The following is a 26,851-nucleotide window of genomic DNA, read 5'->3' on the forward strand; positions in this document are numbered from 1 at the left end:
AGCAATTGTGCCTGATACATGATCACAAAAGTCTCAATTCAAGAAAGGATGTAAGTACTTTCACAAGACTGAGCCTTGTGGAGGTTCTCTGTGGAATCAGAACCTAATTGCAGTCAAGCTAATGGGAAAATCTACTTTATTTTGAGAATTGCACTCTTTGTGGAAGTCCAGATCTACTTATTGGGTGAGGTATATAGATCTCTTCTATTTAGCAAGTGTTTTTGTTTTTTAACAGTCCCATTACCTGGACAGCAAAGTGAGCAAAAAAGGAACTGGATGCAATCTCTCTGACCTCCACTCTTACACACTAGGAGGGAGAAGTGTGAGAAAACTGAGAAACTTCAGCATTTTTTGCCCTTCTTCTCTCCTCCTTCAAAAAAGCAAACATTTTTGAAAGGCTAAATCGAGCTCTTGTGTTAGATGTGAGGAGATGAAGCCAGTTGCACAGTTTAATACAGTTGCAAGCAGAATTCAATCCATTTGAAGTTATCTTGTAGAACAGGTTGAAAGTTATGCAAATAATTTTTAAGACTTTCAACAAAAGTGCTATTTTTACATGTGGAAAGAACTGTTTAAATGTGATTTGAGCATCAGGTGGCATAAATCTGATTTCAGTGAGAGTCATAATCCCATTCTGCTCCATAAAAACGCACATTACAGAAGGACTGCCATCGTATGCCCCATAACTTTCAATTACGCTGCATGCCTCATTTTAAGGATGTATGTTTTAAACTTAAAGAATGTTTTTTGAGCACCACTTTATTCACTGAGCAGTGAGGAGGTTACTGGGCTTCTCGTGTATCACATACAGCAGGATGCACACGTGCTGTCAACACTTTGAAGGGAAGAATTCCTCTGGCTCTAGGCTCTGCTACCACTTGCAACATTAAAAAGGGTGAACTGGTTTCTTGGAATGTCTCTACACTGTTTTTGGTGGCAGCATGCCAAGGAGATATCTTTAATAAAAAAAAGAAAGAGCCCTCGGGCATGAGATAAATCCATTCGGGTCCTACGTTAAACCCCATCCTTGCGGCAGCATTTCAGCCCAAGCCCGGAGCGTTACCCAAAGCCGCAAGCGCTCCGTTCCAGGAACGCCGCAGGACCCCTACGGCGCTCCGTACCGTCTTCCTGGGGGAGGGGGATGAGTGGCACGTGCGCGGCGGGGCAGAACCTTGCCCTTCGCTCCGGAGACCCTGCGTTTGTTTTCTCCCCTCTGGCTGGCAGGGCTATAGAACTCCCCCTCGTCTTCTCGCCCGCGGCTAAAATGGCACCATCCACACCCGCCATTGAGATCCGGGCGCCGTTTGTTGATGCACGAATAGCGCGACAGGTGTTGACCAATGAACGCACGCATTACTAGAGAGCGGACCAGGGGTAACAGAGATTCCACCAATTGAGAGCGCTGTTCTTTGGTTGCTAGGAGACGGTGAACGGATGGCTCTGGGTGTTGCTGGAGGGCCCCGGCAGAGGTGGGTCTCGTGGTATCCGGGCCGCGCTGATGGCGCCCGTGTTCCCGGAGCGGCTTAGTGCCCCGGGACGGGCCGTGCAGGGCTGTGCCTGCGGCGCCTGGAGACGGGGAGGGTTTGGAGCGTGGCGGGAGTGTGCGGGGGAGCCTGAGCGCGGAGCTTTCTGCCTCGCGTCTCGGGTACCGGCAGCGGTGCGGGCGGCCAGGAGGGCCCCGCGGTGCAGGGAGCGGTACTGACAAAACCATCCAGTCATCGGCGCGGTGGATTTTCTACTTGCAAAGAAAATAAGGTTATTTCACAGTACTACTAAAGAGAAAGCTATTAGCTGATCTGTGTTACCCTCTGCAGTCAGTCACTACGGGTCACTACAGGCATTTCCAACCCGCTGCCGCCCCCCGCATCGCGCCGTCGTGGCAGCCATTACGCAGTTAACGCTGTGTGGGTGAAAGCACTGCACGGCGTAGCTGAAGCTACTGCCAGTGAGCGTGTGCAGTTTGATGCGTTGGCTAAATGCAGTCCTGTGCATAGAGAAAAATGTGCAGCTGCGCTTTCCATTCTGATAAAGGAATTCGAGAATGGGTTTCAAGAGTGCCGAAAAAACTTTGGTGGTTTTTTTTTTTTTTTTTTTTTTTTGGTGACTTCATTTTCAGTTGATAAAAGTATGTTTTCAAATAGAATATGTAGAATTGCAGTCAAAAATCTGACCATGTCTCCTTGCCGGACTTCGGTAAGCCCAGTCTTACCAGAGAAAAAACATCCCTCGGTTCACAGTTATGCCTTATTTGTGTTGCTGTTCTTTGGCAGTACATACGTTTGTAAGCAACTCAAGGATGAAGTACAGGAAGGGTAAAATTTCATCAAAAATGAACACCTTAAGAGCTCACTGAGAATTATTAGCACTGCCATTGAACCTCCCTTATGCTCTAGCTTCACAAAAACAAGATCACATATCCCGCTGTTTTTATGATTTAGTTGCCTTCTTCTTTTTGTTTATTTTAATAAAAAATATTAAAGATTGAGATGACTTTTGTTACTTGCATATGCTAACTGTGTTATATGAGGGGTTTCAGAAAGTAACGCCTCCTATTTTATGGTGATGTCTCACAATGTCACGGTCAGATATTGGTGGTATGGCAGAAGAGGCTGAACCTTCCCTCCGCTATCCTGTTCCATTTTGTTGCCATGTGGCAGATGGTGGCAGAGGGACCGTCTGACAAAATGACATCTGACATGGAAGTGCATAGGAAGAAAAGGGTTAGAATTAAATTTCTCCATACAGAAAAAAGGACACCCATTGACACTTGGTGAATGTTGATGGAGACCAGACAGTTGACGTGAGCGCAGTGGGGCAGTGGGTAGTGTGTTTCACCAGTGGCGATAGCAACAGTGGTCATCACCTCTGTTGGCACAGATTTTTATGAGCGTGGCATGCAGACTCTTACTCATTGCTGGCAAAAATGCATAGCTTGTGGTGACTCTATGTAGAGTCATAGAATGGCTTTGGTTGGAAGGAATCTCAAAGATTGTCTAGTTCCAACCCTCCTGCTGCAGGCAGGGTGATTGTTGTACAAAAACAACGTTTTGTAGTTGAGAATTTGCTCTGTTAATAAATGTTATCATGCTCTTTGTATCGGTTGTAGTTTGGAAATAAATAGGAGGCATTACTTTCAGTGCAACCTACGTATAGTGGCCCAGGACAATCCCACTTCACTCAGTGCAGCCCAGGCAAGGCAAAAGGTTGGACTCCTGTAAATTAGTGAGTTACTCCTAGCCCTTAGCATGGGAGCTGTTGTAAATGATGGAAGTATCAGGTTTTGCATTCCAGTGGTGTAAGGTGTTGTGATAAAGGATTGTGCTTTCTGTTCAGGAGTTGTTTTTTGAATTTTTTTTTCCTCTTTGGCACTGTTTTGTGTATTTAAGTCATTAAAATATTATAAATCGGGAGATGACAATGCACTCTATTTTAATCTTTCAAGGGGAACTGGAGAAGTGCAGCAGAGATGACTCTCCATGATATGGTGGCTCAGGCGGCCAGTCTGTACTCAGATAGAAAAGCTGTTTGGTTTGATGAATGCAATGATGGACCTCCAACTTTCTACACATATGCAACAGTGATTAAACATGCCATGGAATTAACAGTTTTCCTTCAGAAGTACTGTGATCCCCAAGGAAGGTGTGAAGTAGGCCTTTACTGCTGTCCTGGAATAAACTTACCATCTTGGATCTTAGGGTAATGGTTTGAATACCTGCATTCTGTGTTGTATTTTTAATGGTCATCTCCATTAAAGAAAACTGCAAGTTTAATGTTTTTAATATCAACAAAAATGCTGTAATACTATTGTAATACCACTGGCAGTAACTGTTAGTTGGCTTTGGTGCTGCTGAAATGCTACAGTTGTTAAGTGTTGGGTTTTTTTTGCCATTGTTGCATTCCTTTACAGTCTAGAGGCACTGGAGCCTCAGATTCTTATGAAAGGATTGTGGTATTACAAATCAGTCTTTGAACAATCAGTGCCAGAGGTTTTTGAATCTTAAGTTCATTGATCTAAAATGTAACTTTTTTTTTTAATGTGTGGTTAAGTATGTTTATAGAAATATAAACAATTATTAATGACCAGTATTTTTATTCTTGTTTTACAATGGGGTTGATTTAACAAAATAAATATCCAGTGCAAAACAAATATGCGGTTTTGTAATGTATTCCTTTTGTCTTGCTAGCAAAATGTATGAAAAGAAATCTCATGCTTTAAGCTAAACGAGTTTACGGATGCAGTTTCATTACAGGAAGGTTGTAGGAGAAAGTAATTAGCAATGCAGCACTAAAGAAACATTGATTATTTAATGGGAAGGAAATGGAAATGTTTGTGATCTCAACGTTAATTCAGCAATTTTTAAATCTTAGTGTTGCTAATGAATAATAATAGTTGTATCCTTGTACCTGTTACACTTACAGTGTAATACAGTACCTCATCACCACGAGCATATTTTCTTCAGCGGATGAAGCAGCATCAATGCTTCTCTTAGTTATGTGTCTGTATTTTCCTGCTTCACACTGCACCTGAAATGTGCACAAAGAAAGAGCACACATCACAGCTGACTACAGAGATCTCAGTGAAAGGAGAGCTGTAATAATAATCCTTCCAGGTGTGCTGACAAACTGCTTCATTACTAACGGAAACCCAGTGTGGCAGCAGAGGAGGTTTTCCAGAAAAGCTGTACAGGCTCCATCCACTCAGACTTTCAGGGTCTGACTGGAGCAAGTGCTGCACAGCATGGCCTGCTCTCACAGCTGACCTGGCTTGAGGTTGTCTCAGGTCCCGTCCTTCCTTACTTACCCTCTGTCCCAATGCTCTGAGCAGCCACACAGATATCTTTTGTAATGTCACTGGAAACTGACGAGGCACTTTGGTTTATCGATTCATTTATTTAGAGCTCTAATTGCTGAGTAATTAACTGCTGTACATAGTGCAGGGCAGGCCTAAGTGCTTATTGATTCCAGACGCTGTTCAAGTTTGCAGAAAGCTGCAGTTTCCAAGCCTTTGTTCAGTATCTTGTCATCATTACAATGATGATTCATCTGCACGAAGTATACCTAATTGGACATGGGAACCCAGCCTTAGATGAAATGCTAAAATTTATGGGAGCTGTTCCTGTTTTAGTTACCGTTTTGTTTTGTGGAGTAATACATTCAAATGCTTGCCTTTATCAAATTGAGCCAGTAGAGGGAGTGATTGCATTATACAACTGTTGGAGAAAAAAGGGACAAGGTATGGCACAGTGAATAACAGCAGAATGATACTCAGTGTTCCTCTATTCATTAGGAAAAAAGTTCTGGTACACACTCAGATCTTACGCCAGATTGTTTAGTGAGAATAGAAATTGTATTCAGTGTGTTGTTGTACACATATAAATGAATGTTTGTATTTCTATTCACAGTCAATAGCAGAAGCTTTGAAATTGTGTTGCTGTTGATGTCAGTGCTACTTTTGTCACCGCCGACCTGCTTGGCAAAAAGAATTTTGAATATTTTTGTCTAGCTCTAATCTTTTTCCTCACTGTAAAATGCCAAAAGGCAATACTGATTTGCTTCATACTGTATTTCTAAAAAATACTTGAAAGTCATGTTATAACTATATTTTCTGACTCGGGGGGGAGGGAGGGGGGGGACCGAGTGAAATGTAAGTGGATTTTACTTAGTTTTATTATTATTTTTTAATTTACTTAAAACATTTTAAATTTTGTCTTGTTAGAATCCTTCAGGTTCCAGGTGCTTACTGTCCTATTGATCCAGATGCCCCACCACTATTATCTACTTACTTCATGAGGAAAAGCAATCTTCAGTATATTCTTGTTGAGAATGACAAAATAAAAGTGAGTGTTCAGACTTCCAGTAAAAGCATTGAAGCACAGTTTAGGAATGTGTAGCTAATCAGATTGTATGTTCATGTAAGGTTTGTTGAGCTTGTTTAATTTCTTCATGACAAAAGTCTTTAAGTCAGAACGTCTTCAAGATTAGAAGCAGAAAGTATTCTTCCTCCATTCAAAAAAATTACCTGTTTGTTTTTACAGTACTGTCCAAGTAAACTTGTTGGGCAGTGACTTTCAAAGACTTCTCCACTCTTGTTTCAAGATTAGGAGTTAGAAAGCTTCACAACAGTTGAAAACAGTTGCTGCATGTAATGGTTTAGTTTCCTTTTCTTCATCTTCTCTCAAATCCAGTACCCTGACTTATTGCTAAGGGAATAGACAAGACTGGATCATACAGTTGTAATGTGGGGTGCTTCATCTTCTCTGAAATTCTTTTGTATGTTTTCACTTTTCATTATTTGCTCAGATAATTGATTTCTCATTTATGAATTCTGTGTTTATTTAATACATAAGTATACATGAGTTTAAAACTGCTTGGTGTATGTTCTGCAAAAGTAGAGAGGCAGATTTGTGAAAAACGTTTCATATTTTATTACAATAGTGGAGCAACAATGCAGTCTGAGTTCTGCTGTTTAATCTGTTCATTTTCTTTTACAGCAGTTCCAGACATCCCATGTCGGTTGGTTGTCCCACAATTCTTCCACAATAGAACATATTGGTTTAACTCTCTTCCAAATGAATCAGAGCAGTACTGATGTTAATTTGCAAGCAGACAATGTGAAAAATAAATTTGAAGCTTTCAAAGTTATGGATAACTCACAGCTAGGAAATACTGTCTACCTAGAGCATCTCAAAATAAAAACATCAGAGGGAGGACACAAGGATGTTGGCAAGAAATGCTCTTTAGCATACATCTTGCATACATCAGGAACTACGGGGACCCCCAAAGTAGTCAGAGTGCCTCATACATGTATAGTGCCAAATATTCAGCATCTTAAGTAAGTGTGGTTTCTAGGTTTTCCTTTAAATGTTTCTACAAATTTGATATTTGGGGTCTCTTTTAAACACTGAAGAGAGGTGTGCATTTTTTCCTAACACTGCTTCTCTTCCCTCTTCCCTTTCTTTTCTGATTTCCTTGCATTTGTTTTTGTTGCTTCAAAATAGTATCATAAGATCTTGTTTTTCATCATGCTGTGTTTAATATTTAAATGGTACTTTGCCTGAATTTTTGAAGAGTGTACTTCAAATCGTATTATACTGTTGTTTTAAGTATTTTATTGCTGGTTTGCTGCTTAAAAGAAGTAGATAACTGTATTAATTATTCACAGTTAAATTTAATGTGTTTTATGGTTTTTAAAACCTAATTCAATTTTAGGCTATTTGTATATATTTATATATTTGTTAGTTTAATCAGTAGTTCATGTCTCGATACAGGACCTTTTGCTTAAATTGTCTGGTCTGCATATTAAGGCAGAATATGCTTAAATATTTACTGTAGTCTGTAATCCCTTAGTAGTGCTAAAGTGAGACATCTATTTCACGTTCTTCCACTGTGCTCTTCTAGTTTAGAGTTGTTGTTTGTTGTTTTTGTTTTTTTTTTTTTTAATCAGGGTGCATCATAATTCCTGGCTTTCTGTTTTTAGATCAATTTTTGAGATCACCCAGGATGATGTGCTGTTCCTGGCTTCTCCTCTAACGTTTGACCCATCTGTGGTTGAATTGTTCATTGCTTTGACAAGTGGAGCCTCTATTCTTATAGTACCAAATGCTATTAAAATGATGCCTGTGGAGCTGTCTACTGCCCTGTTTAGCCATCACCATGTGACAGTGCTGCAGGTAGGCAACACCTGAGTGACTGCTGTGTCTCACTTCTCACTTCTGCTAACGTGTGTTATTTGTTTCAGCAGTCTTAACAATAATGACATTGGTGTTCTTCATGAAGAGAGCAGACTGTGCTATCCTTTTTGCAGTAAAATGTTAACTGTTCAGAAAATTGCCTTCTGATCAAAGTCTCAAACATCTTGCAACATAAAGCAATGAACTGAAGATAAAACCAGCATTCATCTTAAGAATCCATTAGTTCTTAAGAATAATTACAGAGTAACCTGTTAAAAACGTCTACATCTATTTAGCATCTTATAGTGGGTTTCCTCTTTGAGGAACAGTTTTAATAGCAGTATCTACACTAAAAATACAACTAAAACAATGCTATCTATAGGATGTTAAAACATTCGTTGTTTTTACAATACTGAGAGAAGAAGAATCACTGATTCCCCAGCAACACTTCTTGTTTGAGGTGTTATTTGCCTCTTCTCTCTTGGAATAGGTCTTGTCCTATATGATCACAGTTATAAAAACTTTGAAGTTAATTTTTGGGAAATTTACCTGAGTTTATGAGCATTCAACTTGGCCAAATAAGCCCAGTGTAAAAAGGTATTTCATAAAAACATTAATTGATAATAGAAGATTAAATCAGGGTTTAGGGGGAAATGTGGCTAAAACAGATCTCACTTGTAATTAGCTTTGGACAAAATTAGTGTAGTTTAATTAATCTATTAATTCTGATAAATCAACCCCCAAAGTCTTGCTTTGTCATTAACATAATTCTGAAATACTTATATTTGTAGACAGGTTTCCTTTTTAAAGAATAGTGATAGTTGAGATTGTAGGCTTTAAATACACAATTAATGAATAATTTGCCGAGGACACCACAGCAGAAATAAAATTCTGAATATGCTGTGACTTTATTCCCTGCTTTTGTTTTGATTTATTAAATTGCTATAAATCTTGATGGTGTCCTTTTCCCTCTACAGAAGAGCATGGGGGCTGATAGCATTCATTAAAAACTTCATGCAGTCTCACAAAACACCAGCATGATCTATACTGACATCCAATGGTTGATGCCATCTATGGTTAGGTAGATCTGCAGTATAGGTAAGATAGTAGATAGGATAAAGCTAAAGAAAGAGTACGCGCATACTGAAATGATGTACAGTGGTTTCTCTGTTTTGTTTTTGAATATGTATCATCTAGGCAACACCAACACTTCTCAGAAGATTTGGAACTCACATTATTAAATCAACAGTGTTGTCTGCAAACACTTCGCTCCGAGTCTTAGCCCTTGGTGGTGAAGCGTTTCCCGTACTGAATCTCTGGAAGAGTTGGAAGCACAAGGAGAACAAAACAAGTATTTTTAATCTGTATGGTATAACTGAGGTTTCAAGCTGGGCCACTTGCTACAGGATTCCTGAAGAGGTTTTCAGTGCTGATTTTAGGTAGGAAATTTCAGTTTTCATGGCTTGGTGTGTGAATGATGAAAATCAACAGAATAGAACCTGTCCAGGGTTAGAGAGTCTTCACAGGTGTTTATGTTGGTGGAAGTTACATTTAAGTACTTGTTTTTCAGTCAGTCCATTGATTTCTTGCTCTAATACAGCCCCTTCAAGAAGAAGTTTTTGTTGGGTGATTCTTGAACCATAAAACTTCAGTCTGAGAACCTTCATACTTGTAGCACTGTTTTTTTTCACATAGTATTTCATGATGGTCTCTGTTCCAATCATCTGTATGTAGACCTCTTCCTCTTTCCAGCCTGTGTTCCCACGTGCTGAGCTTAGGTTGGGCTGTGCTGTCTCTGGTGGTATTTGCTAGCTGTAACTTCAGTTAGTCCTACTCTTGCTCATCAGGAAGCTTTTCTAGTGAGATATCTTGCATATTCAAATAGAGGAAGCTTAGCAGAACAGCGGGAGTTTAAAAAAACAAACAAACAAAAAAACATAGGCTTAGAATGAAGCTATACTTGTAACTTAGGTCTGTCAAGTTCAAAATGTTATTTCTGAGATTTGCTTGTTTGAAGCAAAAATAATCAAAGGAGGACATTGAAATAGGGCTCTCTTCAGTGGAGCCCAGTGAAAGGACAAAGGTCAACAGGCACAAACTGGAACACAGCAAGTTCCATACAAGCAGAAGGAAAAACTTTACTTTGAATATGACGGAGCACTGGAACAGGTTGCCCGGAGATGTTGTGGAGACTCCTCTGGAGACATTCAAGACCTGTCTGGACACTTTCCTGTGTGACTTACTGTAGAGAATTGCTAAAGCAGAGGGTTGGACTTGATGTCATCTCCAAAGGTTCTTTCCAAACCTGTGATTCTACGTGTCTTTCTTAGAGATACAGGGCTTTTATCTATGGTTTTTTAGAACTCCACAAATGAAGAGATGGAGACTAGTTACTGATTTTTATTTTTCTAACGTTGGATAATGTACTGCAGCAAATGATCCCACTGATGTTACTTGGCAAGTACTAAGTAGTGAAATTGTACAAAGTGAGACATAAGATCTCACAGTTATTTTACATGGACTTTGAGAAGTAATTTCATCATTTAGCACTCCACCATTTTCACTCTACTAAAGACTTTGTTCGTTGTATTTCGTAAAGAGAGTTGAATGAGTGTTGAGGCCAGTTAGCTCAGTGTTTCGTTTGCTTCCTGAAATGTGTAATTATTCCTTATGACATGCATGGTAGTTACATGTGTGACTTGAGGTAGGCATGTCTGAAACATTCCATTTCATAGGACAAGTGATGTGATATTTTAACCAGGTACTTTAACTGCTGAAGAATGAAAATGGAAGATAACCAGAAACTATTCTCAAATTTTCCTGCAAAATTCCTTATAAATAAGCAAGGAGTTTTCTGTGGAAGCAATGTAATATGTCCTGTTATTAAATATCTGCTATGCAGAAAATATGAGGTCTTCTACAGCACTGACATTTTCTGATTCTACTATTATGTTCTGATTTCTTTGAGTTCAAATGTTACTTTCTCCTTTCTGAAGCTGTTTTTTCCTACTTCTTGTCTGTGCTGCAGAGATAATGTGTTGTTTTTCTGTTCTGAGGTAGAATTGGAACATTTGAAAACTCCTATAGTCTCTGATTGTTATCTCCCACTTTTCACATCACAGCCTGCTCCCCCTAAGGGGTAAGCAAGTAAGTAGTCCAGAACCAAAACCAGGACACGTGGTTTTATGTCATCGTTACTTCTTAGTATTGGTAGGACAGTTGGAGCATAGTGCATTGTTATTTTTGCTATCTGTAAAATGAAAACTGGAGCAATTTCTAAAGAACACTAGAAAATCAAAAGATAAGCAGAAAAGTTAGCACATTATTGGTCTGCCCTGCTCTGCACCGCTGCCCTTTTTTCTATATGTTTAGCAAAATTAAATATCTAATCCCAAGATTCTTAATAATAATGTTCAAGTGAAGTGCTGTTTGTCTTCTGTTTTTGTTCTTTTATAAAAATTTAGAAATCTTGTTCTAAATTGTTTGTAGATGTAAAAAAATTTCTAGTATTGCATTTCTGGCAGCACTTTCCTGTGGTATGGGGTAAACATACTGAATATCAGGGATGCTTTCTCAAGCTTCTTACTTGGCAAAAATAAAAAATTTGGCTGCATTTAGCTTAACGTGGGATAAAGAATTCACTGACTGAGCAGAGGAGGAAAGGTTTCAACTGCCCAAATAACAGGGTTTGAGCAAGAGCTGTTAGGTTGATGTAAGAGACTTTATGATCAAAGTTGATCTGGAACCTGTGCCTAACTTCATGTATTTGCAAAGTTGTTTCAAATTACTTTTTCTTAAATTTTGCTTTACTGAAAAAAATCTGTTATGCTCTACTCAGCTGTACTCACCAATACAATATCAGTAATCACAAAGAATTAAAGCTCAAACTATAATGGGGAAAGAATGAATTAAAAGTCGTCATGTGTTTAAAATAGTTGTGTTTGATGGAGGTTTAACCTCAGAGGCTTAAAAACTGGGTACTGTTATAGGATTTTTGGGTACATTTAAGCCTTATTTTCTGTCATTCTTTCGAATGGGTTTTGTTGAGTTTTTGTTTGGTGTGGGGTTTTTTTATATATGATCATGAAACCCATGTGTGTTGACAAGATTTTTCTTTTTGAACTAATAGAGAGTTTTTGAGAGATAATCTTTTAGAAGATTATATGTGAAATCATTCTTGTGTTCAATCATTTGTGTTCAGAAAGGAAAGATTTGTACTGTTTCTCTCTATCGTACTTAGAACTGATTTCCCTGTCCCTTTGGGATCACCGCTTCTTGGAACAACAGTTGAGATCAGAGATGCCAATGGTTCTGCAGTTCTAGAAGGCGAGGGACAGATATTTATAGGTTACTTTATATTTTTTTATTCTTCTAAGATATTTTTCCTACTTGACTTTTAATAATGTGTTGGTTTTTCTCGTTTTGTTTGTTTGTTTTTTCTTGGTGCTTGCCTCTGCTAAACAGATTAGAGTAACATTGTAAATTTCCATTGGGCTGGGGACCTTCTGATGGTATTTTAGGTTGTTGGAATGATGAACAGGAAATGATCACCGTTTTAGCTGCAGACAGGTTTAATTGTACTGATTTTTTATTTTTTTTTCCCCTGCTTGCATTTTGAGTCAGCTGAAGTAGTTTGTATGTATTAATTGAATTAACTCTATTGCCTAATTTGTACAGTGTAGAAGTCTAGACATTGATAAGAAACTTCTGATAAAATACTTAGTATTTCATTAATTACTTCATGTACAGATAGACATCTAATAATGACCACAATCTTTTTTTTATAGGTGGTAAAGAACGAATCTGCTTTCTTGACGATGAGATAATCGTACCACAGGGCACAATGAGAGAAACAGGGGATTTCGTAAGAGTACAGAATGCAGAGATATTCTTTTTGGGTCGGAAAGACAATCAGATTAAACGTCATGGCAAACGTTTTAATATTGAATGTTTGCAGCAGGTAATGTAGCATCTTATGAACAGAGTATGCCAGTATGAAAGAGCAGGGATAATGTACAAATCGTTATCATCGAAAATCAGTATGTATTCATTTTCAGAAGATCTTTTGGAGTCTTAAGGAAGTTAGAGATTGTATTATCAAAAATGTGATCACTAATGTACCTTAATGTAGGTACTTAAAATGGAGAAGTTTGGCTCTGAGTTCTTATAAATCTGTCTTATTATGGGCTTTGTTCCAATAGAATTGAGATCTCTATATAGATCTGAAAAATACTGCATGTTGTGTTTCCGTGCTCATATAGTCATTGTCCCACAGGACTGAATTCAGATCTCTCTGCAGGGCTCCATGAAGGAGTCCGCAGCTCCTCCCACTTTTAGTATCATCAGCAAACATACTCAGCATGCATTCAGTTTCTGCATCCCAATCATTTGTTTTGAGGATTAGTTTCTAAATAGGAATAAACTTTAAAATATTTTTTTTATTTTCACCAATTGCTTACAATTTCATTTTTATCTTCTTTTTGGATCTTACTAAAGCCATTCTTTTTTAAAATAATGCATAACCAGATGGGATTTTGACTCATTTAAGACACAGGCAAAAACGTAACCCCTTGTAGCTGTTATCATCTAGTAGTATTTTTGTTAAAAATTGATGGTTTAGCATTTATTCAAGTGTCGACACTTCAAAAACATGTTCTCTATCTTTATTGACAGTTTGGGCTAAGAGACCTAACGAAAGCATTTCTTCTAGGCTTTTACTCAGGAAAGTTGTTTAGATAACTGCGAAGTACGCTGTAAAGTAGCTCTGCTGGTTTCTCTACATTCATTCTTTATAGTGTCTGACAACAGTCATTTCTATCTAAGTTAACACAAGTGATGTACCAGTGATTATATAAGAATAAGAGAAATACAAATTTTAAATTACCATAAAAAATTACCCATTTGTGTTTTTTACTCCTTGTGCTCAGGTGAACTACGTTTCAAAATACATGTATATTTTTAATTACAGGCTGCTGAAGATCTTTGTCAGGTAGAAGCTTGTGCAGTGACCTGGTATCAGCAGGAAAAACTTATTCTATTTGTGGTTCCCAGGGGTGATTTAAAAGAGAGAGAAACTCTTCAGGAACTCCAGGAACGTCTGCCAACTCATGGAATTCCTGATGAGCTTGTACAGATTAAAACTTTGCCTTTAACATCACACGGTAAATGACACTTTAAGTACCTTTGCCACTTACTTTAATGATTATCATTCTGTTCTAGGTTTTTTTGTGTTCTTGTTTTTTTTTTTTTTTTAATTGACCAAAATCCAGTCATGCTTTTTAAACACATAAATCAGATAACTAACTCCTCTTCGGAAATCATGGCCATCTGTTACGTGTGTTTGATAATGTTTCATTCAAGATTCAAAAAGAAGCAGCAAAATCAATTTAGTATTAAAATTGCACATTTGTTTTCTCCATTGCTGTTGTCACAGTCTGCGACAGAACCCTGACTTCACTTGGAGAAAGATCAGGGACTGAAAGTGGGATTAGGTGGGAGGTTAGGGTGAATGTTCAAAAACCTTATTGGATTCTGTTGAGTATATCTGATTGACTGGATTAAAAAAAAAAAAGTGCAGTTGAGTATTAGTAAGGAAGTCAGTAAAAAACTAAAATGACTATTTGGGTAGAGAGAATTTTGGAAATGTAAATGCAGAAGAGCAATAAAAAAAATCGCACTTTATTTTCCACAAAGGCAAAGTTGATATATCTGAACTGAACAAGATTTACCACTACCATCTAAACTCCAGAAGGCGTGACAGTAAGCTGAGTGGCGCAGAGGAACTGTGGGAAAGATTGCAGTATTTATGGAAGGTAGTATTTTGAGCTGCCTTTTTATCTTTGCAAGTGCATCATTATACATGTGTCAGGAATTAACAAGTTTAAGAAGTATGACTAATGCAGCCAGAACATTCTAGCTGCCTATACATTCAAGTATTACAGCTCCTTCCGTTCAGTTAATACTTAAATACAGTTGCTCAGTAATGGTCAGGAGGGAGTAATTTATGTTTCTGTATCAGATAAAACTGCAGAGTATGAAGGTATAAGAAATTAGCAGACGAAAGCTGTAATCTGTCAGTAGCTTTTTGTATGCTGCTTTGCTTACCAAGTAAGGTATCCCTAAGGGAAACAGGGAACTGGGACGTGGAAATTTTGTACAAAATAGCTACTGTGTAAGTAGAGTTTCTATTTGCTAAAAATAACTGTGAATTGGAGAGTCTTTTTTATTTTTTTTAAATTGGTGGCACAGTTGTGTAATTGTCTCTTGAGCTGTTTGATTGTATTGTTTCTAAATTTGTGTGCTGAAGTCTTGTTTTTCAAACTACCTAAATATAATATAATATAATATAAAACAGTAATATTTTTTCAAAGGTAGACTTTTAATTGTCACCTGAAAATGGGATTTGCTCCAGTTAGATCTTGAATAAATAAAGGTAGAAAGAAGTTGGTGAAGTAATTGGCTTTTCTTGTGCTGATACTGAGCTGTGTTGCTGGCTATAGAAATTATAACCAATTGGATTGGATGTGCCCTAGACTGAGTTTGAACTGTAGAAAGCAGCTTACAAAACCAGAGGATTTGGGACTTTATAACCAGACTTAAAGAACAGAGAGTGCAATGACAGGAGATTGTATTAATTGTTCTTTATTGTAATAACAGTGCTCAATCCAGAATCCTTCACACATTGAAAGGGCTTGTAGCTTCAAAAGTAGAGAGAGAAGTAAGTTGCTTAAATCATTCAAAAGCAGAAGATACTGCTTTATATAAATTTTATTAATAAAATGAAGCATTTCAATCAATTTTATCAAAACGATTGGTAGTTTAACCCAGCAGGCAGCCAAACACCACACAGCCATTTGCTCACTCCCACCCAGTGGGATGGGATAGTGAATCAGACAAAAATGTGAGTTGAGATCAAGACAGTTTTATAGGACAGAAGAGAAAGGGAAAATAATAAAAGAATATACAAAATGAGTAATACACAGTGTAGTTGCTCACTGCCTACCAACTTAAGCCAGCCAGGGAGTAAGCTGCAGCAGCAGCTCCCCCACAGCAAGCCCCTCTGGTTTTCTTGTTCAGTGTGAAACCACATTGTATGGGACAGCCGTCAGCTGTCTGGTGCTGTCCCTTCCCAACTCCTTGTGCACCCTCTGTCCTCTGCAGCACAAGAAGTTGAAACATCCTTCTATCTGTGTAAGTGCTGCTCAACAACAACTAAAACATCAATGTGCTGTCAACACTGTTCTCATACTAAATCCAAAACACAGGACCATACTGGCTACTAGGAAGAGAATTAACTATTCCAGCAAAAACCAGGACAGGCATCAATATCTTAACTGACAGATAGTGTAGATATCGTTAATGAACAGTATTGAGATTGAAAAAGGCCGAACAACACAGCAGAATTTGCCTTAATTCCTTAATTGGGAAAAATTGGAAATAAATTGGCAAAAAATATTGCAGTGTCTCTGTGTTCCTCCTCAGCTCTTCTTATTGGCACAGTTTCAGAGCTCAGTTCCTGTTAATTTTTAGTGGAATTCTGGATATTGGTTAGGATTTTACTCAAATTTTTTTGTGGGTGTGATATGGTGTAACACTTACGAACTGTTCTCTCTTTCCTTCTTTTCTCTAGTCCGTTCTGGATCTCCTAGATGATTCAAGTGGAATTTCTAAAGATGCGGTATTTTTGTACAGTGGTGGAGATTCTTTAAAAGCACTACAGTTTTATGATGAAATTGAGATGCTAGTAGGCAGAGGTGTGCCTGGGCTCCTTGAAGTTATTCTCAGCCGTTCAATTGAGGAGGTTTATAAGCATATTCTTAAAACTGTGTTTCCAGATGAAGACCAGCTAATAAATGATGACAGTGTTTTGAAAAGAAAACTAAGTAAAAACAGTGGAGAGGAAATTCACAGAAAATATGCTAAACTGCAATCTGAAGGATATCTTAAGGTTGCTCCAGGATTAATTTCATTTATAGCACTGAGAAGAGGAAATCATTTTTTTTCTATGGATTTCACCAGCTCTTTTATGCAACCCAGTAGTACAGTACAGGTGGGAGGGGAGTCACTACAACAGCCATCCTTTTTGAATGCCGTGACTCCAAGTATAACAAAAAGCCACATGCAAGGGCATGAAAAGGAGAACAGAACTTTAACAATTACCAACAAAGAAAATAAAACTGACTGCTACTCTGTGCAGCAAATCTGTGCAGAATGCAATTATGTAACAACAGCAGAGTTGGCATTACGCACAAGATGGAAGTCAAATACAAGAAAATGTGTTGATGCGTCACCGTTGATTGTAATATCATCTAAAGATGAAGAATCTGCATCTGTATTTGTTGGCTCTCACTCTCACGCAATGCAGGCTATTGATCTAGATACAGGAGAAGTGAAATGGGAGAAGAACCTTGGAGATCGTATTGAATCTTCTGCCTGTGTATCAAAGTGTGGAAATTTCATTGTTGTCGGTATGTCTTTTGTTTTAGCTTTCATTTCAGATTATTTTTTTCATATTTCTTACCTCTAAATGTTCCCATCTACATTTATCCATAAACTTCCATATCTGCTTCAAAATGAATTTATTGTAAAACAGAATCAGAAGGCATAAGTAATTTAAATGTCATGATACATTGAGATAGAGATTGATATATTATGCAGTTATGATTGATTTTTATGCCAGTTCATTAAGGCCTTGTTAAGGAGTAAACCATGGGTACAGGTAATTTTCAGTGATTGATTGAGATGTGACCCTTAAGGTGTTTTTTAAAGAAGTATGGAAGGGTGATTATGGAGTGTTTAAAACGTCATTAAAAATTGATAGAGACAGCAGTTAGGATGTGGTACCTCAGATAATCAAACTCCGTGAAGAACAGTGTAGTTTCCTTTGACTACATATTTATAAACTACATGTTAACATTTGGATTGTTTTTTGTCTTTTAAACATAAGTTTTGGAAAGGAAGTTTTTAATCCATCATAGTACGGGAATTTTAAAGACTGCTGGATGTTGATATATAGCACTGACTTTATATGCATTCTGTCAGCTAGGACAAGTTAAGAAAGAACACACAGAATTGACAACTTAGAATGTATAAACTAATTGGAAAGACTTGATGCTAAAGGAGGAGGAGCAGCTTTGGAAAAGGTTTTGAAGCTGTACCTCCTTAGTCAACTAAATTCTTTCCAGCGGTGATACAGCTAACAGCATAAAACACACCACAGGTGGAGATATTTCTTTTTTTATTTCCATTGTTGTGTTTTGTTTCCTACAGGTTGCTATGATGGCTTAGTGTATGTGCTGCAAAGCACCGACGGAGAAACATACTGGACTTTTGCTACAGAAGACACTGTGAAAAGCTCTGCAGTGGTAGATCCTTCCAGTGGACTAGTCTACATAGGATCACATGACCAACATATGTATGCTTTGGATATTTATGTAAGAACACTGGCTAACTTGTACATAGACAAGAACCAATATGCAAATTAGACCCTTTTTGTAGCACACCAGGTGAAGCTGTGTTCATTATTGTTGGTTAGTGTTGGTATTCTCAGAAGTCTGCCATAAAACTTTTGAGATAGTTGTGCTTGCTTGAATGGGCTAGGATTATGTTTTACTAAACAGTTCTAGTGGTGTTCTCATGCTCCTAGTGAAGGAGTGTCCTGGTGAAGCTAGATCTTAATTTTCTCAGTCTCTGAATACTCTTTGGGTATTTCAGAATAGGGTGCCCATCTAGAAGTGACACAATGGTTTAGTGGTGGGAAGAGAGTCTTACATTTTGAAAGAATAGATGAGGGAAGATGGCAAATTAGGAGGCCAGATACTGCTGATTGTTCAGCAGAATTTTGTACATTTACTGGTATGTGCCACTGACATGAGTTTCTATAACACTATGTGAATTATATCTTAATTTAACTAATGTTTATTAATTAACTACACTGTTTGATAAGCTTCGACATTAAAAGATCTTTTTAAAATTCTGAGCTTGAACTGGAATTGTAAATTGTTGTTCTTACAGGAAAAGATGTGCATATGGAAATTGCATTGCGAAGGTGGAGCTGTGTTTTCATCTCCTTGTCTGAGCACTTTTCCACATCATGTTTATGTTGCTACGCTAGGAGGACTGTTACTGGCTGTCAACCCGGTATGTACCATTGCCAACTTGTCTTTAATCTCAATGTCAAATTTAGATTAAACCAAAATGCATTTCTGAAATTAAAAGCAGTTTATCAATGGAAGAAATTATGCGATCGTGTATTACTATGAAATCTTTTTCACGTGAGAGCCTCATTGTTATACAGAAGGTCACTATAATAATTTCTGGTGATAAAGAGAATGTAAGTGACTTGCTTGAATTTACGTGGCATAACTGTAAGCCAAAGTTGGAATCAGCATCTTCCAATTCCCACATACTTATTTTATCAGTTAAATTAGTATGTGAGAGTATGCCTGTAGATTTTGTTTTCTCTCCTATGTCCTTTTGACAGTAAGACTTGGAAAAAAAAATATACACAGAATGTACTGAAATTAGAACAGAATAAGGAAAGAAGCTCCTTTATTCCTTTATATTAGTGTTCCCCTTCTCGTAGTCATTTAAAGAGCTGCCCATTGTCATCTTGGACTATTGCTCTGTTCTCTGCACCAAGAGAGTGGCATTCTTGATAAATGTGGTGCAATTTCATAATTTTTCTGAGGCAGTTTTGGCTTGCAGCTGGTCCTGCCTGAGAGAAGAAACAGTCACTTGGAGCAGATACTTGTGTTGTACACCACTCGCAACCCAACATTAGTCCTCACTTTCCTTATGTTCCACCCACTACAAATTTCCACAGTAGCACCCAAATACTACTTCTGTCTGCATCTAGTTTTATAAGGTTAAGTATATGGTGTTGCAGCTCTAGTGAGCTGTGGATAAGAAGTTTTGGTGTGTGGGTTTTTTTGTTTGTTTGTTTTCATAATTATGAGTAACAGGCGGTTGAAAACTCCAGCCATAGCTCCATGTGATTGTTTATAACAAAGGAGCTTACTGTGGCAATCATAGATTGTAGGTTGAAGCATTTAGTATGGTATTTATTATAAAGACACAATACTCATTTTCAAAATATTCTCTACTTCAGTGACCCTGTTCGCATTCTGAGAAGCTGAGAACAGAATTAAGAATCAATGTCCTTCTTGAAACTTCTACTACTGCTTATTATTAATTATTTTGCCTAGGGGAAGGGAGAGAAAGGTGGAATAGAGGCAACGAGTATGCCAGTGTATACTAACTATTTTGTTGGAATAACATTCGAAGAGTTTTCTTCTGGTATGCATGGCTGGGTCAAGTTGGAAGAACTTTTTTTGTGCAACCTCCATTGACAGGTGACAGGGAATAAGATTTGGAGGAGTTTCCTGGGAAAACCACTTTTCTCTTCTCCTCACTGCAATGAGAAGTGTGTTTGTATTGGATGTGTGGATGGAAACTTATATTGTTACACTCATTGTGGAGAAAAGGTAAAAACTGTTGGTGATGGAGGGGATGGATTTTTTTTGTTTAATGCTCATTCCCAAACACTGCATAACATTCTTTATTAATACTGTTTTCTGAGGCTTAATGATTAACATACATCTTTTTGCGAACCAAATAGAAGCATGTTTTATACAGAGGCAAAAGAAGAACTGTAGAACATTCAGTCCGTGCCAAACCAGAAATAAGCCACTAAGTCCCAAATTGCTTGATGTAGTAACAGAAATTGTAGTAGAGCTTATACTCAGAGCAAATGATAGTGCCAACAAGTAAATACTTTTGGGTTTCATGTTTTTTGAAGAATGTTTAAAGCCATCTCTTCATAGAGGATGGCTGTTGAGAAGTAAAGCTTTCTTAGAGTGTTTAGTTGTTTATTAAATACTGGCATTGTGGCAAAGATGTTGCAGATGATAGTTTTGGAAAAGTAAGTCAGCATGGAATTAAATATTGTTTTGTTCTGCCATGATGAATATGGTTTATTAAAATAAATGATACTATTTCTGTTTGCCTCAGGTGCAACATAGCAATTCCAAAGCTTTTTCTGATTGTTCAGTGTCTTAGCTCTGCCCTCTGTCTCCTGGCAGCAGTGGTTAGAGCTCATACTCACTTGAAGAAGGTTCTTTCTAACCATTATTAGCTTGAGAAGAAAACTATAGCACTAATGAGACTTCATCTTTGTTGAAAAGAATGGCATCAGAACAAAATCCTTAAAGTTCATTACTAGTTGTGTTGTGATGACCCCAAAACATTCTTTTCCTAAGTTGGCTATCTCTGTGTAGGCCTCTCAGAAGACAGTAACTCTTCCAGCATATCTGTGTTCTTTTCTTACCTACTGTGCTTTGTAAAACTTAACTTGTAATTTGGAAAGTATTTACCAGCCTACACTGAAATCTTGTATGATTTTGAAATTATACGTGCTTCCATCAACAACTAAGTATTAAAAATTTATAGTTGCTATCATACTGAAAATGTGATCAGCCTGTGGTAATGGGTGGTTATGTTATTTCCATAGGTTTGGCAGTTTTCCACTAATGGACCAGTGTTTTCATCTCCATGCATCTCAAGCTTAACTAAGCAAGAAGTATTTTTTGGATCCCATGATCACTTTATTTACTGTTGTAATACAGAGGGTGATTTACTGTGGAAATTCAAAACCACTTCGAGTGTATATGGAACACCGTTTCTTTTCCAAAGTAATGACTCAAAGAACAAAGTTCTTTTGGCAGCAGTATCTACAGATGGCAAAGTGTGGATCCTGAATGCCAGGAGTGGAACAGCAGAAGGAACAGATACGCTTTCAGGAGAGGTTTTCTCATCACCTGTAGTATGGGGAACAAAGCTCGTTGTTGGCTGTAGAAATGATTATGTTTATTGCCTAGATTTGTACATAACAGGAAAAAAGGAACAAGAAGGATGTTAGACTGCTGCTGCTTAATTGTTTACATTTGTAAATTAAGAACTTGAAGGCCTTGTCTATCTCTCTGCCTATTTTGCTTTAGGCAAGAGTTGCTTTGTGCAGCTTTCTCAGCATTTTGCACCACTGAAAATGCAGGTAAGTGATGTTTGTTGACTTGCTGTACTGACTGAAGGATGACTGGTCGGCACTAGCCACAAGTTTCACTGTCCTTCCCTCATTTCCCTGCTCAGACTGATGAAAGAAAGAGTGTTTCAAATCATTTGGAGTGTTGTGCTTTTACCTGTGTAGCAGGAAAATGAGAGTCAGTAGTTTGGCTTCAAGTACTTGTACGGCTGGAAGAAACTCTGGTAAGGTGCCACACTGTGCAACTGGAATTAACATTCTTGTCTCCCTGAGGGAGGAATGTATTCCTTTCTGTGAATCCAGCCTAGCCTGTGCCTGCCTCTTGCAGGCATCAGACCAGTGTTTGTCTAGTTTGATTGGAATTCCATTAGATGCTAAGGTAGCCAACATTCTTTGTTCAGTCTAACTTTTTATTGATTTCTGAGGATGTAGCCTGCATTCTGTGTACATAATTAATATTAATAATCTATAGCAACTTGGGGCCCTCCCTGGCTTCACTTCAGCTAAGTCTGTATTTTTCTCTGTGGAAGTCAGTACCAGTCACTGTATTCTAAAGTGTCTATTAAATGTCAATGACAATTCCCATATGAGTTCCTAGATGAGGTGTGTAGTATTCAAACCAAAGCTTGCCAAATTATTTTTGAAGAAATTTCAGTTAATGCTATCTATAGTGTTTACAGAGTACTGTTCATAAGGAATTGTATAATTTTTTTGTTGTTGTCACAAACATCTTAAAAAGAATTATTGTCAGTAATGCAAAGCAAGGATTTGCAGACAGAAGTACTCTTAATTCAAGAGTATCTTCCTGATTACAAACCTTCTTAAAGAGCTGTTTTAGAAACTATCAGTCATCTCTCTTCTTGTGAACCATCTACTTCGAATTCTAACGTTCTGAGTTAGTTAAAAAGTAAGTAGAAGTTGCAGAGGCTACATTACATGTCTTGTTCATCCATTTTACTGTTAGGAGACGGGCACAGGCAAGACGCTTGTGACAGCAGAAGTTCCGTTATAAAGCAAACCTGAAGTACACAGACAGCAAAAAGAGACACAGAATTGATACATCCCTGATAATTTTGATTGAGTTATAGTTTAATTAGAATTAAAATGACATTAGTATAATAAACAATTGCACTTTAAAACATTTGAAAAATTAAAAAAGTACACAACAAATACCCCACAATTATACATCTTATAGTTTTTTATACATTACTATATGAACATAGAGGTTAATCATATAACCTGGTCAGAAGAAATGCTATTAATGTGTATAAGTTACAAAAATTGAGACAATATACTACATAGTGGTTTGTTTGGTTTTTAAAACATTTTTGTGTTTTAAAGTCAGAAGTAATGGTTTGTGTTGGTTGGGTTTTATTTGTTATGTTTTGTTTTTGTTTTTTTTTTAAACATATTTATTTCCAACACTTTATCAGAAACAGATGTAACAAAGCTAAAGCAAAGTAACACTTCACTTCATTGGTATTTAGTGCAAATTTTTGTTAGTTTATCATGAAATGTCATTATTGAACATGTACTTTTTAGAAATGTTTCCACCAAGTTCTGTACGTAATACAGATTCCATTATTACACTAGATACCTTTATGGTTGAAAAAAACAATCTGGTTTGAAGCTTCAGCTTAAGACCATCCTTAACAAAAGCTCTGTTCTGTGTGCTATAAGTGTATTGTATTGGAAAATTGCATCGTTATGTCATGTACAATAGCACCTCATTTTGCTATGCTTTCTGGAATACTTTAATCCTGATTTACTTCACCTTCTCTGTATTAAACCTGTATCCCTATCCCAAGGAATAATCCTAAAGACAGATTTCAGGCAGTTTAGTTCTTGTAACTACAAATACATATTGCAGGCTTACAAAATTCACAAAAAGAATAGATTTAAGAAGTACTAATTCATGGTGCTAGCAGAGCAGAAATAATTACGGGCCAAATTCTTTACTTGGAAAATTCTTTGCAGAGATTTTACTATGTAGCAGTAAGTATTTTTTTTCCAAATATTTGAGAACAGCATTGCCTCATCTCCGTATAAAACATTCTAAATACTTACATTAATGGAAAAAATGTTACTTCACAGGTTTGTGTTTTAAATATGAAAATGAGCAGAAGTGATTGCTTAGGAGGCTCAAAAAAACCATCTTGCTGCTGTTCTCATCATCTCCATCTACCATGTCCTGTGTGTTTGTGCTGTTCTAACCACAATAGCAAGCCTTTGCTTTCTGTTTGGTGGGAAGCAGGGTATTCAGTAATAATTTTACTGTTGAGCCCTTTCTGATTCTTGGGATGGGAATTCATGGCAGATTTCAGTCTGTTTTCTGTATAATTTGAAGTGCTACTGCTCGTGCTGCATACAGCAGTTTGGCTAAAGTATTTCCATGAAATGCATGTGGTATCATTCTATAACAATACAACTTCTTTTCATCAAAATTATCAACCTTTATCGTGCTTTAGGCCTGAAGTGCCTCCGAGCCTTACCATTACTAAGAGATCATCAAATTTGTTAAATACGGCCTTGTAAAACCTTGTTGGGCATGTTACAGGTTTGCTAACTAGGCTGATTTTTAAAAATATAGATATAGCTATTTCCGTAGGATATAAAGGATAATACAATTTTTATTATACTATGGACTTTATCCTTTTTTTGCAAGAGCAAGGGAGTGAACACCACTATTTTAGGTACAGAGAAGTAATAAAGTATCTGCCACAGTGGGTAAGTGAATTATGGGCACTAAGTCAACACTCACTTAAGGAGGGTAAGTAAACCCTTTCAAAGTGTGCTGTCTGTATTGGTCAAAGTACAGGAATTTACCTGAAATACCCAAAGTTGCATGTGAAGTAAAACCAGGAGAATTGCAGAGCTGAAACTCTAGAGATGCTCATTGACCTAGCTTTCAGGTCTCAGTTAACTTTAACTTCAGTTAAGTGGTCCTGCTCCTGTGGGAACTTCCTGAGACCAACTCTGTAAGTATAGGAGCACAGGAATAGTTTTACTTACTTTAGTCCCAGTCACACACAATTTAAAGTTTTAATCTGCAATTGCTGTCTCTCTGCATGTTAAATGTGGCCAAGCACACAGTGATGCACTTAAATGACTACAGTAAATACTGACTCCCTGGCTTCTGGAAGCACCTAGGTTGGAAACAACATTCAAGACCATCAAGTCCAACCATCAGCTTGACCTACAAAGGCCTATCACCAAGCCACATCACTTACTGCCATGTGCACACATCCCTTAGATGGCTCTGGCAGCAGGAACTCCACCGCTTCCCAGGACAGCCCATTCTGTGACAATATTCATCCTAAAATCCAAGCTAAGCCTCCCCAGCGCACCTTAAGACTGCTTTGTCACGTCCTACCACTTGTCACCTGAGAAAAGAGAGTGACATTTCTTGCTGCCACCTCCTTTCAGGTAGTAGCAGAGCAGAGGCTTCTTTCTAAAAACTTGCTGACTTCGGCATAAGTAGTAATTTTTTTGTAAAGTTGGATGAATTGTTTTCTTCTTAGGACTAAGGGAATATTAACACAACAACCCTACGATAAAAAAAAATTACCTCAGCATTCGAACCACCTTCCTATTATTTGCGGGTGGACAGAAGTCTACCAACGTTCTTCATTAGGTAAGACACTTTTAAATAGCAGGTAGAACTACTGACAGTTCATACAGTTTAACACTTGAGAAAATTTAGAAGTAAGAGAAGGGAACATGCATCTTGCATTAATTTTCAACAATGGACTGTTGAAAAACTTTTCTGAGATCTCCACTCAACTGTAGAGATCTAAAACTCCAGAACCAAATTCAAGAGAATTTAAGGAGCTGCTGAAGTTCTGCCCCTTGTTATGATACTGGCTAAAATTTACATCCAGTATCTGAGCACTCTTGAATTTTTGAGAGAGACTGGCTCTGAAATTTGTGACCTCACTTAGCTATTTGTCAAAGCAATGGAATATATGACTTGAATAGGCTTTACAGCGAGCTAGAGCAAAATGGTAATCAATTCAGTTTCCAGTCCTCCAATACATGCATTTTCACTTTTGTCATGTGTTTAAGAGCTGAATAAATAAAAAGAAAGCAGTTAATAGGCAGCAACAGAGATATAATTTTACAGTTTACTTTATGATCTGTGGACAGTCACTCCAGGCTTTTGCTTTCCTCTTGGCCAGTGCAAGCCAAGCTGGTTCTGTTGACACAGGGTTCGCATCAGGTGTGGAGAATCTCTTGGCCACCTCTTTTGCCAGTGGTGTTGGTGGAGCAGAATCTGAAATTTCCACTTTGGGGAGGAAGAAACAAAACAAGTTTTAGTTGAACCCTATACTTTGTTGGAGAATTTCAGAGATTTAAATTCTGTAAAGGTGTTCTGATTTAACACAATACTACAACTCTGTTAGTTAAATCTTACTTATTTGCAAAATAATCAGATAAAGAAGGAGCAGAATTTCCTTTTCCAGAAGCTTTGTTAAATGTTCTCAGTCCAAATTACTTTTAGATGCATTTTCACTTTTTGACTATTTTAATAAGTTTTAAAATTGCACAGATGGCAAAAATTACTTTTTTAGAGCAATTTTAATGATGCGTTATTAGCTGTAAGTAGTAAACGAACAGTAGCAGGAGCTACTGCTGTAGGCAGAAACTTTGAAAATTGAGTAATTTGAAAGGTTGCAGTAATTTTAAATGCAAACTTTTATGGTAGCATTTAAAATGCTATTTTAAAGGCTGTACTCTTAGCAGTTCCTGTTGCAGAAGATTCGAGTGAAATAGATCACACTTTTCAATTTTTTTTTTTTTTTTTTTTTTTTTTAAGCCTTTAGAGGAGAATTCAGCAAACCTATTTTAAACATTTTCTAGCCTGGTCTTCTGCTTATACTGCTCTACTAACTGTGGGAAACCCAAATCAGTGTATCATCATCCATAGTGTAGAAATACTGGCTTGTACTATATTTGTGCTGTTGATAATGGCTGCCTGACTCCAACTGTAGACAGTGATCACATGGATATCCAGTCACTGTTTCCTTTATGACCAACACAGTTCTACACTTTCCCTTTAAGGAAATTCAAAATCTCTGATTCCTCCTGAAATTCAGCTGATACCTGTATTTACTTTCAGAGAAGCCCACATTATTTACAGTGC

General features: G+C 37.5%; 2 protein-coding genes across 15 annotated transcripts in view; one reads left to right on the forward strand and one right to left on the reverse strand.

Annotated features, from left to right (window-relative positions):
• Positions 1–82: 82 nt before the first annotated feature.
• Positions 83–23,300, forward strand: AASDH (aminoadipate-semialdehyde dehydrogenase). Of its 9 annotated transcripts, none has more exons than XM_085223094.1 (15): positions 83–1,469; positions 3,443–3,696; positions 5,717–5,837; positions 6,492–6,832; positions 7,478–7,670; positions 8,868–9,109; positions 11,911–12,017; positions 12,458–12,630; positions 13,639–13,831; positions 14,364–14,482; positions 16,300–17,137; positions 17,940–18,103; positions 18,684–18,809; positions 20,024–20,155; positions 21,181–23,300. In XM_085223094.1, exons 2-15 carry the CDS (start codon positions 3,467–3,469, stop codon positions 21,586–21,588), a joined length of 3,387 nt encoding a protein of 1,128 aa, XP_085079220.1. In that variant the 5' UTR covers positions 83–1,469; positions 3,443–3,466; the 3' UTR covers positions 21,589–23,300. The 9 variants fall into 9 exon arrangements, 6 of the variants coding, with proteins under 6 accessions (XP_085079220.1, XP_085079222.1, XP_085079223.1 ...); XM_085223096.1 differs by having other exon boundaries at positions 6,495–6,832; XM_085223095.1 differs by lacking the exon at positions 83–1,469 and adding an exon at positions 1,476–1,755.
• CRACD (capping protein inhibiting regulator of actin dynamics) overlaps positions 22,780–26,851 on the reverse strand; it is a 108,737-nt gene continuing 104,665 nt past the window's right edge. For 5 of the 6 annotated variants that reach the window (XM_085223090.1, XM_085223093.1, XM_085223092.1 and 2 more), the window contains 2 exons: positions 25,837–25,993; positions 22,780–24,684 (listed from right to left, as the gene is read on the reverse strand). In XM_085223090.1, the coding sequence (XP_085079216.1) occupies positions 24,624–24,684; positions 25,837–25,993 (218 nt within the window). In that variant the 3' untranslated portion in view covers positions 22,780–24,623. Of the gene's footprint in view, positions 25,994–26,851 lie in introns of all 6 variants that reach the window. The other variant, XM_085223091.1, reaches the window with a different exon arrangement.

The sequence above is a fragment of the Meleagris gallopavo genome, chromosome 4 (genome assembly GCF_905368555.1).
Source record: "Meleagris gallopavo chromosome 4, MGAL_WU_HG_1.1, whole genome shotgun sequence".
Classification (NCBI taxonomy): domain Eukaryota; kingdom Metazoa; phylum Chordata; class Aves; order Galliformes; family Phasianidae; genus Meleagris; species Meleagris gallopavo.

Bases quoted from the DNA above. Each gene is read 5' to 3' on its own strand.
- AASDH (XM_085223094.1), top strand. From the start codon at position 3,467: ATGACTCTCCATGATATGGTGGCTCAGGCGGCCAGTCTGTACTCAGAT. The intron at 13,832-14,363 runs GTAAATGACACT...TTTTCCACAAAG, and splicing joins TTTGCCTTTAACATCACACG to GCAAAGTTGATATATCTGAA. The intron at 14,483-16,299 runs GTAGTATTTTGA...TCTTTTCTCTAG, and splicing joins GATTGCAGTATTTATGGAAG to TCCGTTCTGGATCTCCTAGA.